Below are 18,313 nucleotides of genomic sequence, written 5' to 3'. Positions count from 1 at the left end.
AGGTGCAGTTAAACAGGTAATGAGTGTGAGAACAGAGAGGGGTCTTTAAGAAAAACTAACAGGTCTGTGAGAGCCGGAATTCTTACTGTTGGTAGGTGATCAATACCTTATGTCATGCAATAAAATGCAAATTAATTACTTCAAAATCATACAATGTGATTTTCTGGATTTTTGTTTTAGATCCGTCTCTCACAGTTGAAGTGTACCTATGATAAAAATTACAGACCTCACATGCTTTGTAAGTAGGAAACCTGCAAAATCGGCAGGTTATCAAATACTTGTTCTCCCCACTGTATATATATATGAGAAGAAACAACTGTTGGCGCGAATTATTAGAAAATGGAAGAAGTTCAAGATGACGGTCAATCACCCTCGGTCTGGGGCTCCATGCAAGATTTCACCTCGTGGGGCATCAATGATCATGAGGAAAGGTGAGGGATCAGCCCAGAACTACACGGCAGGACCTGGTCAATGACCTGAAGAGAGCTGGGACCACAGTCTCAAAGAAAACCATTAGTAACACCTACCCGTCATGGATTAAATCCTGCAGCGCACGCAAGTCCCCTGCTTAAGCCAGTGCATGTCCAGGCCCGTCTGAAGTTGCCAATGACCATCTGGATGATCCAGAGGAGGAATGGGAGAAGGTCATATGTGGTCTGATGAGACAAAAATAGAGCTTTTTGGTCTAAACTCCACTCGCCGTGTTTGGAGGAGAAGAAGTATGAGTACAACCCAAGAACACCATCCCAACCGTGAAGCATGAGGTGAGAAACATCATTCTTTGGGGATGCTTTTCTGCAAAGGGGACAGGACGACTGAACCGTATTGAGGGGAGGATGGATGGGCCATGTATCGCGAGATCTTGGCCAACAACCTCCTTCCCTCAGTAAGAGCATTGAAGATGGGTCGTGGCTGGGTCTTCCAGCATGACAACGACACGAAGCACACAGCCATGGCAACTAAGGAGTGGCTCCGTAAGAAGCATCTCAAGGTCCTGGAGTGGCCAGCCAGTCTCCAGACCTGAACCCAATAAGAAAATCTTTGGAGGGAGCTGAAAGTCCGTATTGCCAGCGACAGCCCCAAAACCTGAAGGATCTGGGAAGAAAGATCTGTAGGGAGGAGTGGCCAAAATCCCTGCTGCAGTGTGTGCAAACCTAGTCAAGAACTACAGGAACATATGATACTCTGTAATTGCAAACAAAGGTTTCTGTACCAAATATTAAGTTCTGCTTTCTGATGTATCAAATACTTATGTCATGCAATAAATGCAAATTAATTACTTAAAAATCATACAATGTGATTTTCTGGATTTTTTTTAGATTCCGTCTCTCATATTGGAAGTGTACCTATGATAAAAATTACAGACCTCTACATGCTTTGTAAGTAGGAAAACCTGCAAAATCGGCAGTGTATCAAATACTTGTTCTCCCCACTGTATATGGCAATGTTTATATAACCTCCTTTCATACAGCCCCTTTACCACGTTTGCAAATTGTGATGAGTGGTGTGTGTTGTAAAATCATGGGGGCTGTTAGCATTTCAAATTAGGAAGGTGTTACATTTTATTTTACCTTTATTTAACTAAGCAAGTCAGTTAAGAACAAATTCTTATTTTCAATGACGGCCTAGGAAGAGTGGGTTAACTGCCTTGTTCAGGGGCAGAACGACAGATTTTTACCTTGTCAGCTCGGGGATTCGATCTTGCAACCTTTCGGTTACTAGTCCAACGCTCTAACCACTAGGCTACCTGCCGTCATGTTAATGAATTTACCTACAAAAAAAGCACAGAACCATTTACACAGACACAATACCTGTATTTTGGTTACATGGTCTGAAAATGCAGGAATCATGTCTAGGTCTTTAGGTGGCTTTTCATTTGCTATGTTGTATTTTACCCCCTACCCCTTTCAGATCTAACAAAAAGCATGTAAAAAGAAGTAAGCATGGTAAATTAGTGGGATTTTGGTCTGTGTATGAAAGGGATAATTGTTATTTCCCTGTACTCAAGTGAGTCCCAGTGAACCCCTAGCCAATCTAAACTGACACCCTTATCTCCAATCTCTATCAGTGCAGCAGGTGGTAAAATGGGGCCCAGGAAGGAATGTTGTCAAGAACGTCTGCCTGCAGAGAAAAGGGGCTGCCTGTACTTTGAGCTGTAGCCCTACTGCCCAACTGCTCCTGCAAGCACTGCTAGGCTGTCTTTAGCTGTTTTATTTAATACATATTGGGAAGTGTTGCAAAAACTCAAATTTGACCATACATCTTTAGATATAACTGTTGGCCTGTTAAGTGAAATCATAACTCTGGCGCTGATAATCTGATGTTATATACAGTCAGGCCCAAAGTTATTGGCACCCTTGATTAGCAAAAATATATTGTATAAAATAAATAATACAAATACTGAGCTGTATTGTATGCACATTTTATTTACAAGGAATATTTTATTTTAATGGGAGTCAAAATGAATGGCACCTCTGTTTTTCAATACCTCACCATGTGCGGATATTGACACTGAGCCTTTAAAAATATATATATATATATTTGAGTTTGGAGAACACACTGGGTGGGATCTTGAACCATTCCTCTGTACAGAATCTTTCCAGATCCTTGATATCCTTTGTCTGCGCTAATGGCAGGGACGTCATTTCAGCTAAACCTAGGGTATGGCAAAGTGACGGGGGGGATTCAACCCGCTAATACTGCTAAACTGCATTTGCCTTTTAATCGGGATTAGAATGATTTAGTAGCCTATTTTACATTGTTGGTGTTGAGCTAGGGTATGGCGACTGCCATAACCAATTTACGCCCCTGGCATATGGACTGTCCTCTTCCATTCAAACCACAGGTTTTCAATGGGGTTCAAGCCGAAGACTGAGATAGCTATTGTAAAATGTGGATTTTTGTGGATTTTAATGTGTTCTTGGTTATTGTCTTGCTTGAAGATCCACTTGTGGCCAAGTTTCAGCCTCATGGTAGAGGAAACCATTTTTTGGGGGCTAAAATGCCCTAGTACTGGTTAAAGTTCATGATGCTGTTGACCTTAACAAGGGCCCCAGGACCAGTGGAAGCAAAATGGCTCCATAAGATAAAAGATCCACCACCATATTTTACAGTAGGTATGGGGTTCTTTTCTTCATATGCATTTTTCTTGTGACGCCAAACCTACCACTGGTGTGCGTGGCCAAAGAGCTCTATCTTCATGTCATCCAACAAATGTAAACGCCTGGAGATTGCTAAACGGGATAGACACTTGGATTTGCACCTGTGCAATGGTCAGATTACATGGAAGTGGATCTCTATGGCCACACAAACCATGTTTCCATCCACAGTTTTTATGCAAATAAACTCGTATCGTATAATTTTTTTTAATCTGTGATGGAAACAGGCGATTTCGGTACAATTTTCTAAATGCCGACCGATTTAATTGTTCGTTCGACATGGGATCCTTTTGTGTCTGTAAAATTATTATGTGAGAAATGGCAGTAGAAATGCCTTCATGTGCAAATATTTCAATAATAACCATCATGTCGAGGTAAACTTGGAGTCACGCGATGATATGGTGTGTGTGGTCTTTCCACTACGACTCGAGAAACCATGCAGGTTAATAGACTTCACAGGGTGGTGAAAGTTCATGGTGATGAGCTTGATGCTCCTTTCCAATAAATATCTAGGGTCATATTCTGATGCCATGATGCTTCACTGCCATTTGATCAATTCAAATATTCTTGCTCTTATCCAAAATAATCTCATGCAGACTTGCCTACCCGCACTGTATCTGCTAGTTCTTGGCTAGAGCCCCCTTGCCAAGACCAGACATGAGTTATTTAACGCAACAGTTTTTGAAATGCGATGGAAACACATTGACCTTTATATTTTTATTCAGTACATGAAAATGTAAGCGAAAAAATGACATTTTCTGTGCACTACGTCATCACACTTTTTAAAATATTTTTTTTTAATCCGCAAGTCAGTTTTGTGGAAACACACCACTGGTGGGTAAATGCATACCTTTTCTTTATGCAGATTTGAGAATATTTGCATGCAAATATGTCGCCCATTGGATGGAAACCTAGCTACAGAGGGCAGTCCATAAGCGCAGACTAAGGATATCAAGGATCTAGAAAGATTATGTATGGAGGAATGGTCTAAGATCCCTGTGTTCTCCAATCTCATTAAACCTTTTTATAAAAAGGCTGTGGCATTATCCTTGCAAGGTGAGATATTCAAAACAGGGGTGCCAATAATTTTGACCTATCTTTTTGAGAAAAATATGTATTGCTTGTTAAAATATATTTCTCTGAGCAATTGTATTAGTATAAAATAATATAATTACCCAATTTTCTTTTTAGCATACTGCACAATAAAGCTCAGTATTTGTATTTATACGGTTATTTTGTTTTGCTCATCTTTATCAAGGGTGGCAATAATTTAATTAATTTGACCCGACTGTTTCATCACTGCCTTCTGTGAGTGTGTTTCCTAAGCAGATTTTGGTGTGTCCCTCCCCAGGCCTGTGAACCCTTGCGCCGGCTCTCTGAGAGCAGCTCATCTGCTGCAGTGGGAGGCACAGTGATCCCCAGCGGCGGCGCCACCAACACCACCCCACTGTCCCAGGACACGGCTTACTCTAGCCTAAGGCAAGACACGCCGCAGTCCCAGGGCACCCCTCATACCCCTCGCCAGACAGGCACCCCCTTCTCTCAGGACTCCAGCTATTCCAGCAGACAGGGCACCCCAGCCTACCAGTCTAGCCGGGCCGAAGGCTCCGGAAGCTACAAGTCTCGCAGACACGAGAGCAAGTTCCAGGATGCCTACAACCGGAGACCGGAGAGGCGCTACGTCCATGGTGCTGGGGGATCGGGATCCTCCTCATCCGCCTCCTCTTACCGAGGCAATTTTGAACAGTCTGCCTTTAAGCAGCACCAACCTGCACCACCTGAACCCCCTCCCTCTGCCTCATCCTTTGCCCACACACCTCCTCCCCCTACCAGTGCCAGCTTTAAGTCAGCCTTCTCCCCCTACCAGCAGGCCCCCATGCCCCCTGCGTTCCCCCCCTCAGAACCTCCGATCCACCAGCCCGTCCAGCGGGAGGCGGAGTACCGGAGACCCCCCCAGCCCCCCATGGCCCCTGCCACTGACTTCATGCCAGTCAAGGATAAGCCAGGTACTCCAACCATTCCAGAACCCCCACCTGAACCCAAGGCCCACCCCAGCACCCCCCTTGCCCGGAAACTAGAGCACTGCCCACCTTCTCCCGGCACCCCGACGCTGGAGTCAGAGCGAAATAGCCTGGACTCCCGTATCGAGATGCTGCTCAAGGAGAAAAGGACAAAGCTTCCCTTCCTTCCTGGAGGCGACTCATCAGACACTGAGGTGCGTATGGAGGGGAGCCCCATCTCCTCCTCTTCCTCTCAGCTGTCCCCCATCCCTCCTTATGGGGGCACCCACACCTCTCGGCCCTCTAGCACAGGCCTGGAGGACGTCAGCCCTACGCCCCTGCCTGACTCCGATGATGAGGAGCCCATCCCAGGAACAGGCTTGCTCCTCGAGAGGGTCATCTCCCCAGACCATCTCCATGGGATGAACACCAGTGACCTGAAGGATGGTCGCCTCGGAAACCACACACCCACAGACAAATTGGAGGTAAGAACGAACATTATCATCCTAACTTTGGGTAGATGCACTGTTTTTAGAAAGTTAGGGATGGAAAGGGTGAATAGAGGGTCCATTCCATACATGACATGTTATTTGCCAGAGTAGTAGTATTGCTATGGAGATGTCTGCTTGCAGCCTGATCTATTTGGCAGTTATAGAGGGGGCACAGGAAGTAAACATAGGCCTGCACTTTGTCTTGTTTCATTCTTGTGCTACCAGAGGAAATGGTTTATACTGGTTTCACAGTAAACAGTGACTTATTATATGGGTTTCTTCCAAACTTGGTATGCTGTGAAGTTATCAACAACAACGTGATACAGTAGTTTGTTTTTCACCTGCCATCAGAACTCTCAAAGAAATACACTTCATACACTCGTCATGTACTTTGACAATCTGTTTCCATGGTCTTTCTGTTTGTTTGGCTTTGTGTTTAAAAACCATGTATTAATCATTTTGCAACAAATGCAAAGCTCCTAAAGTTGCTAGTTAATTCTCTACATAGCACAATTAAACATTGCAGCCAGCCCTCCAAAGTGTGGACATGTATCAGAGAAACATCAAACAAAGGCTTTAAAACCTGATCCCAGAGCAATTTGACAGGCAAAGTAAGTGGCAGTACAGTTGCGGTACACTTTTAGGTCCTAATAGGGTACCTCTATCGGTTCAACTAGTCTTTGATAGTCAAAGAAAAATACTTTAGGAAGTAATTATTCTCTTGATGAGTAAACAGTTATTTTCCTCATGTTTGATACTCACTGTTTGTAACTAGCTTGAGCCCTGGGAGTAGTAGACCCACACCCAGTGATGTGACTGGGAAAGAGAAATCGGACTCCTGCTGTTGGGGAATAGAAAACACTTTCACTTCCTCTTTTTAATGCTCATGGGACACGTCTGCTGGCAGTTGGCCCCATTCAACACTCAACACTTACTGGTTCTGTTGAGCCTGACATTCAGGATTGGCCACAGCCCTGTATGTTTCATGTTATCACAAAGCAAACATTTCAATAATATCACCAGTTTGGCACACACACGCCACTCCCCAGGCTTTTTAAGTCTTTGTGATTTTGTTTGCTTCATGAATCAGGATTTCATTGCCACCCAGATATGGTTTGTTTAACAATGATGGCTATTATTAATGGGTTGGGGGAAACATTTTGTCATTTTATTCACGCTTGTGTTCAGAATCCATTTAAGTTACTAGGGTGATTCCGGTGTTTTGGGCATTGCATTTTTCACACAAATCACTACTTTAATGTCTCACAGAATGGACAAGCAAAATGTAAATGAAACTTTTGATTTGTGCGTTAATAGTAGCCCTTGGGGGAGTGTATACCCCAAAAAAGTGGACCTGTAAATATTGCCATGTTAGAGAAATAAAGCAATTAAGAAGTGCGTTATGGATGTTACGTGAAATGGACAAGCTTTTTGGGGAGACTGAACATATTAGCAAAAGTCTGAGTTGGTAAGTCTTAGGTCCAACAGAACAGATAGATGGCAATAAAAACAATACCATAGAGGCTCAGAATAAGTTAGAGGAAAAACAAAAAGAAATTGAGGAACTTATTCAACGAAGATCAAGTGTAATATATTATAATAATAAAGCATACTGGATGGAAAATGGGGGAAAAATACAAAATATATATATATATTTTTTTAAATCTTCATCGTAGAAATGCTACCAAAAAAAGAATTGACTAAAACTTCTTACAAATGACGAGGTCACCTATGATTCACCAAATTACATTTTGAAAGAGGAAGCAAAGTACTTTAAGCATATGTTTTTATTTGTTGCCTCCATCTATTAATAATGTAATATTAACAGCCATACAGAAATACTCATGTGAAGGTGAAATAACAGAGGAGGAACTTCTTGATGCAATTAAAGCCTTTAAGTCCAGTAAAACCAGGGCTGGATGGCATACCAGTTGAGGTATACCAAACCTTTTTTTGATATACTCAGAGGACCGTTATTAGCATGTTTTAACCACTCCTATAAAAATGGTAGATTATCAGACACTTAAGGTCTGATTTCATTATTACTGAAACAGGATACAAGTGGGAAATAGAAAGATCCAGTCCATTTAAAGAATTGGAGGCCTTCAGTGTTGTGATGCAAAATGTATAGCGCATAGGTATTGTCGGACATTATTAACTCTAATCAGACAGGTTTTTTACATGGACGATACATTGGAGAAAATATAAGGCTTTGAAAAGGCTTTTGATAAAGTACGACTGGAGTTTCTATATAAATGTCTGGAACATTTCAATTTTGGAGAATCTCTTGTAAAATGGGTTAAAGTTATGTATAGTAACCCTGGTGTAAAATAGTAAATAATGGCTACTTCTCAGAAAATGTAAAACTGTCAAGAGGAGTAAACCAAGGTTGTCCACTATCAGCGTATCTATTTATTATAGCCATCAAAATGTTAGCTATTAAAATCCGATCCAACAATAATATCAAGGGATTAGAAATACAGTCCTTAAAAACAAAGGTGTCATTGTACGCTGATGATTCATCTTCTTTTAAATCCACAGCCTCATAGAGGATATAGATACTTTTTCTAACCTCTCTGGATTTCAACCAAATTATGATTATGATACATATGTATTGAACCACAAAAAAATTCTACTTTTACTTTACCATGTAGTTTACCAATAAAAAGGTATGATGTGGATATACTCAGTATACATATAAAATAAATATATGATCCCACTCCAATAAGTTTTGTTTTTTTAAATAGAAAGTTAGCAAAAGTAGATAAGATCTTGCTACCATGGAAAGGTAAATACCTTTTTGTGGAAAAATCACCCTGATTAACCCTTTAGTCATATCCCAGATTACCTACTTGCTTATGCCTACACCTAGCGAACATTTGTTTAAATTATATGAGAAAAAAATATAAAATGTTATTTGGAACGGCAAGCTAGACAAAATTAAACGGGCCTATTTATATAATAAATATGAATTCGGAGGGCAGAAATGATTAAATATTAAAGCATTAGACCTCTCACTAAAGGCTTCAGTCATGCAAAAGTTATGCTTAAATCCAAACTGGTTCTCTAGCAAATTAGTAAAAATGTCTCCCCCTATGTTCAAGAAAGGCCTTTTTCCCTTGATTCAGATTACAACCTCTCACTTTCAGTTATTTTAAAAGGAAATCATCTCTCAAATATCATTATTTTTAAAATAAGCCATAGAAAGTTGGTTGCAATTTCAATTTAATCTACCAGAAAAGACAGAGCAAGGACTATTGTGGTCAAACTCAAATATACTAATCGATAAAAAATATCTAAAAACCAGTTTTTGCTTTGTCGTTATGGGGTATTGTGTGTGTGGGGGGGGGGGGGGCACTATTTAATCCATTTTAGAATAAGGCTGTAACGTAACAAAGGTGTCTGAATACTTTCCGAATGCACTGTAATAATGAATGACATAGGCCTAATTGGGCCTCAACCCCATTGAACACCTTTGGGATGAATTGGAACGCTGTCTGAGAGCCAGGCCTAATCGCCCAGTCAGTGCCCGACCTCACTAATGCTCTTGTGGCTGAATGGAAGCAAGTCCCCGCAGCAATGTTCCAACATCTAGTGGAAAGTCTTCCCAGAAGAGTGGAGGCTGTTGTGGCAGCAAAGGGGGGATCAACTCCATATTAATGCAGATGATTTTTGGAATGAGATGTTTGACTAGCAGGTGTCCATATACTTTTGGTAATGTGGTGTATTTATAATGTTGTAGACGATAACCATCTGATAAAGTGTTTGTTAAGCTGCATTTGAAGTGGCATGTGATTTGCATCCACTGCTTGGTAAACAAAGATATTTCTGATGTCAAACTGCACGTGCAACTTTTCATGACACGGCTCGGGAAACGGGTCTGTAGGGATGATTAGAGAAGCTGGGACCTGTGCTCATTGTGTGGAGGCTTCCCATTTGACTCTATCAGGTCATGCACTGTATAGAGATGTCCTAACACCTTGTCCTTTCCCTCTCCCACAGAGCCATCAGTCTTCTGGGGAAGACATGGAGATCTCGGATGAGGACGACATGCCAGGCACGCCCACGCACAGTGGCGACTGTGCCAAAGGCATCGTGGTCCACTCTGCTGTGTCCCCCATGCAGTCTATGCCCCTCCCACCCCCCGGCTTTCATCCTCTACCTCCCCAAGCGGGCTTCGGTCTTCCACACCTGGCATCTGGAGTGCCCCACCCCATGCTGCCTCACCTCTACCCCCATGGCATGGTGCCCATGATGCAGATTGAGCTGATGAGCTGCCTGCCTCAATGGGGCAGCGTTCACATGTCCTTCCAGATGCAGACCCAAATGCTGAGTCGCATGGCCCAGACCCGGGGGCCCTACCCCTACCCACCCTTCATGAACACAGGAGGGACGGCTTCAGCTGGGTCAGCAGCCACGCAGTTTGGGGGTCCCTACATACCCTTGTCCATGAGTAGCACCCCAGCTGCCAGTGCAGGGGGCCACGGGCAGCAACCTTGGCCCCATCCTAGCATGCCCAAGTTCAACCCTGCCGTTCCTCCACCGGGCTACGAGGCTAAGAAGGAGGATCCTCACAAGGCCACTGTGGAAGGGGTGCTGCTGGTCATCGTCAAGGAGCTGAAGGCCATCATGAAGAGGGACCTCAACCGTAAGATGGTGGAGGTGGTGGCCTTTAGGGCCTTTGACGAGTGGTGGGATAAAAAAGAACACTCAGCCAAGGTGAGTCATACTTCAAATCCAGCTCCTATCTAGTCTCACTTCAGTCTCACGTGAACAGTCAATTCTGAGATTATGTGGATTTAAAAAAAAAAAAAAAGTATTATTATATATTTTTTTTTAACTAAGCACCGGCATGTCAATGTTGGTTTAGCTCAAATATATATCCCTCAGTCTTTTTGTGGCCATTGTTGCTTGGATACAAAATGTATGTTTTTAGGAAAGCCTCATTTAGAACTCCTGGAATGTTTTGTATCAGAAAAGCTCAACTAACCTCATATTTTTGCGAAGTCGAAGGTTATGAGTGAGAATTTATTTGAATGCGTTGAAATGATGGACTCTTGACAACAAGGTAGGTATATCAGAGCTATATATTTAGAGAATTTGGTTAGTTGAATGAGTTTGGTTAATTGAAATGGGTGAAATCGTTGAGTGCAAAGGACATTGCTGTGTGAACTGGCTAGGTTGTTGTACTTTGCTATTTCACAAACTCTAGCTACCATTTAATTGTAATGACATGACTATTCAAGCTAGGTATTCTCCTGCGTTAACTAGCCAGATAGCAAACAGGCTTGTGAGTACCATGTTGTTGTTCATCCCCCAGGCGTCCCTGACCCCGGTGAAGGCTGGCGAGGAGGAGAAGGAGAAGCCCAAGCCCAAAGAGACCATGGGCTCCAGTCTACTGGAGAACTGGAACAAGGGAGAAGGCCTAGGCTATGAGGGTATGGGCCTGGGCATCGGCCTCCGAGGAGCCATCCGCCTGCCCTCCTTCAAGGTACCACCAGCCACTTTTAGGATTGATTAAGAATATGTCTAAAGGGCTCTGGTGCTTTGTAAAATCGTTCAACAATTGTGTTTGTCAGAGATGATTAATGTGTGTGTGTGTGTGTGTGTCTTCAGGTGAAGAGGAAGGACCCTCCTGATGCCACCTCCACCGGGGACACTAAGCGAGCGCGACCCTCCACGCCTGTGGACGATGAGCTGGAGGACATAGCGGAGCTTCCAGAAGACGGGTCCAGGATGGACGAGGACAGCGCGGCATTACGGAGGCGACATGCGCGGCCGCTGGAGCTGGACAGCGAGGGAGAGGAGGAAGTAGAGACTTCTGGGAAAGAGGAGTCTCTGTCCGATAGGGAGGAGGAGCCTGACGAGACAGAGGCCTCTGAGAGGTTGTCATCGGGCAAGGTGAGCTGTCAATCAATCAGGACCACATGTCCTAGAATGGTAGATGAACTGTTAACCATCACAACTTTCAACAGGTGCTTCAGCTCATTGGGAGAAGGCAACCTGAGGCATCATACTGTAGACCAATGTTTTTAATAATAGCTTTTAACCTCTGATTGGACCTTTCAGGAGAGTGGAGAGGATGAGGACGAAGATGAGGCGGCCTCAACCAGTGATGATGAATCATCGGAGTCGTCGGATGAGGGTAAATCCACGCTTATGTCAAAGACCATAGTTATTTGGTACTGTATGTAAACTCTGCCTCTGTAACTTGTCCTATTCTCTCTCCTCCTCGCTCCCACAGACGTTGCCAGTTCAGCATCCTCGAAAGTTGTCTCTGATTCCTCTGCGAGTGGGGACTCCTCTGACTATGATTCCAGTTCAGAGGAGGAGGCAGAAGAAGAAGAGGAGGAAGAGGAGGAGGAGGAGGCGGCGGTAGATGTGGAGAGTCTACCGGATAAAGACGAGGACCGGGTTCGGACATCTTCGTCCTCATCCTCCTCTTCGTCTTCCTCATCTGGGGAGGAGGTGGAGCCCAAGGCACCCAGCACTCCCTTAGGTCCTCCCCCAGAGGACGAGCCCTCCGAGCTGGCTTGTTTAGAGGAAGACCAGAGGCCTAGGGAGGGGCTGAAGCTCAAGCCCAACCACAGATCCCTCAGCGAGGTGGCGGGAGCAGTGGAGCCTGGCCGGACCAGCCTGGAGGACCTCCGGCCCCCTTCACCCAAAGGAGTCCCAGGTCTTAACCCTCTCCTGTTACCTAACCACACAAGCTTTGTGTTTCAGATGCCATTTCAGATGTTACACTCTGCATATTTTAACTGACAGATTGTCATGACATGTTGGTTGTCTTTCAGCTGAGGAGTCGGACCTTGACCTGGAAGTCGCCATCCCTGTATTGAAGACAGAGCCCCAGGATGATGTTACTAACCTGCGGCCGCCCACCCCGACAGGCTCCCTGGCTGACAGCGACCAGGACTCTCGACCCAAGGCCCACACAGAGGACAAGGATCTGCCCTGTACGCCAGGTAGAGGGGCTTCCACATCCCTGGAGCCCGACACAGCCCTCCTAAGATCCCTAGTAGTCCCACCTATGCACCTCCCCCTCCCCCCTTACCCAGCCATGGGAGGCCACTCCCTCCTGCTACCGCCTCCCGGCCCCATGCCGGACCTCCCCCTCCCCTTTAGGGCCAGGCTGTCCACAGACGAGGATGTGCCCCGCACCCCTGGCAGGGACCTGATGGACCGGGCAAGGGGCCTGGGCAAGTCCCAGAACAGCACCGAGAACGTGCCCGTCACGCCTGGCAGCGATGCCCCTCTGACTGGCAGCAGCCTGGTCAGCCTCAGCTCCCCCCACATATCCGGCAGCCCCTTCTCCTACCCTGCCCAGTCCCCTGTCCTGAGTGCAGGTATCCCCCGAACCCCCGGCAGAGATCTGACCTTTACCCCTGTCTTCCCAGACCCCACAGCCCTGGCTGCTGGCCTTCCCATCCACCGGAAAGCCTCTTCAGAAAGCCAGCTGTTCAAGGAGCCTCCACTCAGCACCTTGGCCAGTCAGACCTTGCCCCCCGGCTCCCTCCAGGGACAGGCCTTAACCAGCGTGCCAAAAGACCTGCCTGCTGTCCCGGCCTTAGACCTCCCAGTGCCCCCAGACATAACCCCGCCTAAGAGGAAGCCTGGGCGACCCAAGAGTAAAAAGGCTGCAGCTCTGGCAGCTCTGGCAGCACTGACTTCTCCTAAGACTGAGCCTATGGAGCTCTCGGCGACTCCCACCTCCATGCCCCCCTCTTTGCCTCACGATGCCCAGCTCAGAGAACTCTCTGCAGACACGGCTGCTGCAGCCACTCTTCCTGACATTCCCGGCTACGTTGGGCTAGACTCTTCCACAGTGGGCCTGGACTTCCGGGAAGGGGAGCCAGAGCCGCATACGGCTCTGCCCCTTGACGACCGGTTCCTCCCCTATGAAGAAGAGGAGCGTGTGCAGAAGCCTGCCCGTAAGGTGCGGCGAGGGTGTGAAAAGCTGCTGCTGGCCAGCCACTCCCCCGCGACCACGCCGCCACGGCCCCACTACGTTCCACGTCCACGCTCGGAGTTTGAGGAGATGACCATCCTGTACGACATCTGGAACGACGGCATCGATGAGGAGGACATCCGGCACCTGCAGGTCACCTACGACAAGCTGCTGCAGCAGGACAACGGCAACGACTGGCTCAACGACACGCTGTGGGTCCAGCACCCTCATATCCTTTACTGTTGATAATATTACTGCCCATTTTATTGCTAGTACATTCATATTTGCCTTTAACTGTATAGCAATGATAGGGCCATCTGCTGCCTCTCTACTCGAATACAAACAAGTTAGTCTGTTTTTGTCCTGAAGTGTTGTTCCTTTGTTGTCCTTTTTTCCCCTGTTCTTTTTGGTATTGCTTAGTCATCAAGCAATTTAGATAGTTGTACATTTAGAAATGCTTGGTCATGGTTCGACCAACCCAAGGTTTAGCCTTCTCCGAAAGCCTTTTAGAATGATTTCCCTTGACTCCCCTGTACCTACCAACATCCCAGCGGTGAAGAGGAAGAGGAGGGACGATGGCATGAGGGATCACATGACTGGCTGTGCCCGTAGCGAGGGCTACTACAAGATCGACAAGAAGGACAAGATCAAATACCTCAACAGCAACAAGCACCTGCTGGAGGAGGGGCCCATAGACATGCAGGTGGGTTTCAGCAGAGTGGGCTGATGGCCTTGAGTTCACATCAGCAAGGGTGTCTGTTCATCTGTGCGTTTGTGTGTCTCGACGCGTCCGTTTGCCTTGAGTAGGAGCTCATTGTGTCTTCCTTCTTAATTTCCCCTCTGTCACTCAATCTCCTTCTCTCCCTTCCTCCGTCTCTCTCTGCAGGGCAAGAGCATTCCCGCGCAGCCCCTGGTCTCCACCAGAGCTGGCTCTGAGCGGAGGTCTGAACAGCGCCGCCTGCTGTCCTCTTTCAGCTGTGACAGCGACCTGCTCAAGTTCAACCAGCTGAAGGTACCAAAGGCCAAACACAGCCCACACACAACCACTGTTATTTTACTCTTGTTAATGTGTCAATGCAATACTGTCACTTCAATTTGTCCTGTTTTTTTAAACTCTTTCCCCAGTTCCGTAAGAAGAAGATTCGGTTCTGTAAGTCGCATATCCACGACTGGGGTTTGTTTGCTATGGAGCCAATTGCTGCTGACGAGATGGTGATTGAGTACGTGGGTCAGAACATCCGGCAGGTGAGTAGAACACAACTGTCTCCTCAGTCTGAGGGAGGTTATGCGCAGACGGGAAGCATTCTAGAGATTATCCGACAACACAAACGTGTACTTTGTGCCGGCTGCAAATCGTCATGTTCTACAGGTGACTGTTAAGCAGGCTAAGTGTAAACCCATCCAATCCTATGACCAGGTGATTGCTGACATGAGGGAGAAGCGCTACGAGGACGAGGGCATCGGGAGCAGCTACATGTTCCGTGTGGACCACGACACCATCATAGACGCCACCAAGTGTGGCAACTTCGCCCGCTTCATCAACCACAGCTGCAATGTAAGTGTCTCCTCTCAATCAAAACTGAATCTAGTCAATTCGTTGACCCAATTTCACATTGCTAGGCTAGCAAACACGTTGACGCTAACACCTCTGTTTTGTTCATCTTTTCAGCCCAACTGCTACGCTAAGGTGATCACAGTGGAGTCCCAGAAAAAGATTGTCATCTACTCCCGACAACCCATCAATGTCAACGAGGAGATCACCTACGACTACAAGTTCCCCATCGAGGACGAGAAGATCCCCTGCTTGTGTGGGGCAGAGAACTGTAGGGGAACGTTGAACTAACGATAGTCCCTGGCCAAGGGGAAACTCCCGGAAAACAACAAGCACTGTTACCAACCAACGTTGTTCCCCCATTCCCTGGACACACACACAGAGACACCATGCTAAAAACACAAGGACAAAAGAGGAGGGGTGGAAGAACCAGGAGATGGGTAAACAACCCATTGTCTGGATACAGTGCAGCTACCTGTCTGGGACTCTTTTTATACACGCAGATATTTACTCAAGATTGTTTACGATTCCAGGTGCTCTTTAAAATGGACATAAACATGGGTTTTCTACTACTCTGCCAGTGACCCTTTGAATTTCCACAATGCTGTACACCATCTGGCTTCCTGGTGCAGCACCCTTAATTGTTTTGTGTTCTATTCAGCATGGTTCCCCCCAGGTCTGGTCTTGGCTTGTACAGTTTTACCTACTCCAGCTTTTCTCATAAGCTTTACGGAGACCATGTGGAACGTAGCCCCCCATTTTCTATGTACACACACACTTCTAGCTGCTCATTAATACTGTTGACGCGCACAATGAAAACACTTGGCCGTGGGAGGGTCACCGCTTCCCCCGCGGGAGATGACACTATTCTCACCATTTTGGTGGTCATAGTGGCACATACAGGAAGTAGGTTTGGGGTCTTGAGAACTGGGTTTGCCACCCAAGGAGAAGCCTGCGGGGATGCCTCCATTTGCTTAACCCACCCTTTTTGTTTTCATAGTAAATGCAGAAAACTGATGTAATTGGAGCTACAGAATGAGTCATTGTGTCATCAATTCACCAACATGTGGAGATCACTGGAGTGCAGATGAATCCACACCTGCTCATTCCAGCAAACAATATAGAGTATGCTGCTGTCTGTTACTTTATTTAAACATGAAGGAATACGTTTTCAGAGATTTGTCAAATGTTATTCCAATGGTTTTGCCATCCTTTGTTGTCATTCAGAAATGACCCTTCGTACCGTCTTGTCTTCCCCCAAAAACACTATTGTATTTTGCTTGCAATGAGTGAATGTACTGCCCTCTGTAGGCCATACTGTAGAAATAGGGAATGGGAATATAATGCAAGATGGGTTCCTTAAAAAGTTAACACAATTGAACCTTTACACCATAGTGTAGTATAGTGTTTCCAAAAGCAACCATAGGCACATCATTCCTTCCATAGCAAACTTTGTTATCCCTGCACAGTGAGACTGCTGATGCAGATTGTATTGAAATGTTTTGACTTCATGATGCCTTCTTACCTCCAACATGACATCCATCCATGTCAATCTGGTTGCTGAGGTTACCATGTTATAGAGGTGATTGACCATTTAAAAGACTGTTCTAAGGAAGGGTTCCGATCCGTACAGCTGATGAGTGAATAGCAATTTGAACTAGTATTATTAGGTTTAGGCTTTTCGTCATGCTTAGATTTATTCCTAAAGCTTATCCAATGTTGTCTGGAAGCCATACAGATGTCCATTGCATTTCCAGTGTTAAATCTTGAGAGAAGCATTTATTCAATGCTCTATAAAGTTGACAACAGGAAAATGATAGTAAAAATAGGTGAAACCTAGGTAAATGTAATTCCAATGTTCTCACATGACTGCAGTTAAGAGGAACTTTTTACATTATAATTACCTTGACAAAAGCCTTGGACTGTGGGGGTGTGGCTAGAGAAGAAGGCAGTTTATAAACGTAAGTTAAATCACAAGTGTCATATACATGTCTACGCTTCTGGGGTTTCCATGACTACAGGGCAAAAGTGTTTCTGAAATCTGCCGCTTGCAACTGTGTTAATGCGCATGCACTATTATGAAATGCTGTCTACTTTCGCCTGTGTGAATGTGTTTGTATTGTATGACATGAATGTGTGTGGTTTACGTGACATTGTTTTTATTTTACTGGCTGGTGGTGTGTTGGTGATGACTGGTTTAGGTGTTCTCACCCCATGGTGCTTCTTTGTAACATGTCTGGTCCCTCACGGTACAAGTTCAGTATTCTACTCGGCATACAGAAGTGTTTCTAATGTAAAACAACCCAATAGACCTTGCACTATCACCACCACACTAAGAACCCCAAGCTTCAATCTTCTGTGTGTGTTTGTCTCTTGTCATTCAGTTTCATGAATCATTGCTGTTTTTGAATGCACTGGATGCTTGCACTTCTGCTTACGCCCTCCGAGCCAATCAGAAGTCTGACGACCAAGTAATTCATTGCTTCTCATTCAGTCGGATAGTTCATAGTGCTTTTTTTAACAACCGTGATGTTTATATTGTACAGGATCACTTGTATAGAAAAATACCTGAAGCTTTTTTTTTTTTAATCTATCGTCATGGGGAATACATAAAATGATGCATCTTTATTTATTTTTTTAACAAAAAAGATTGAGTATTTGAAGTGGTCTTTTCAGGGATCAGTAAAAAAAAAAGTTATCTTAAAAAAAACATGGGTTTAATTGTTTATTTAAAGGAAAGGTGCATCTTGTACAGAGAAAAAATCTCCACTTCCCTTTGAAAGATTGTTTCTTGTAGAAACGTCTTCATTTTTTTCTGGCCATTTCCTTTGTAATCTTAAAATGAATAAATACTTTAACTGTGAATATATATATATATTTTTGTTCCGGGGGATTTGCTACAGAAATACAGCTGAGAGATCTGTGTCAGACAGAGCTGGTGAAGCTGGTGGCAGTATTTTCAGCTTGTGTCAAGCTTTATTTAGTATTTTTTGTTGTAAATTCTATGAAAACCTGTTTGCAGTGTGGAGAAAGAAAAAAACATGGTGCAGAAATGACATGGGAATGGGGTGGAATCATCAGCCTGTTCCTCATGTCTATTTATTACACAACAAATGAAATAAAGGCATTTTTTTCAAATGATTGAGTTAATACATTAAATTTCA

At 45.0% G+C, this 18,313-nt stretch overlaps 1 protein-coding gene across 3 annotated transcripts in view; it reads left to right on the top strand.

Moving 5' to 3' along the window:
* The window catches only part of setd1ba (SET domain containing 1B, histone lysine methyltransferase a), a 30,011-nt gene extending 11,739 nt beyond the window's left edge, over positions 1-18,272 (top strand). For all 3 annotated transcript variants that reach the window (XM_023983777.2, XM_070441548.1, XM_023983776.2), the window contains 12 exons: positions 4,510-5,643; positions 9,652-10,368; positions 10,970-11,140; positions 11,266-11,550; positions 11,719-11,794; positions 11,894-12,325; positions 12,444-13,826; positions 14,134-14,300; positions 14,484-14,609; positions 14,723-14,842; positions 15,015-15,152; positions 15,267-18,272. In XM_023983777.2, the coding sequence (XP_023839545.1) occupies positions 4,510-5,643; positions 9,652-10,368; positions 10,970-11,140; positions 11,266-11,550; positions 11,719-11,794; positions 11,894-12,325; positions 12,444-13,826; positions 14,134-14,300; positions 14,484-14,609; positions 14,723-14,842; positions 15,015-15,152; positions 15,267-15,440 (4,923 nt within the window). In that variant the 3' untranslated portion in view covers positions 15,441-18,272. The remainder of the gene's footprint in view (positions 1-4,509; positions 5,644-9,651; positions 10,369-10,969; positions 11,141-11,265; positions 11,551-11,718; positions 11,795-11,893; positions 12,326-12,443; positions 13,827-14,133; positions 14,301-14,483; positions 14,610-14,722; positions 14,843-15,014; positions 15,153-15,266) is intronic.
* The last annotated feature ends 41 nt before the right edge of the window (positions 18,273-18,313 follow it).

The sequence above is a fragment of the Salvelinus sp. IW2-2015 genome, linkage group LG4q.1:29 (assembly GCF_002910315.2).
Source record: "Salvelinus sp. IW2-2015 linkage group LG4q.1:29, ASM291031v2, whole genome shotgun sequence".
Taxonomy (NCBI): Eukaryota; Metazoa; Chordata; class Actinopteri; order Salmoniformes; family Salmonidae; genus Salvelinus; species Salvelinus sp. IW2-2015.
Note: the sequence above shows the minus strand (reverse complement) of the source record. Positions and strands in the feature narration are given on the sequence as shown.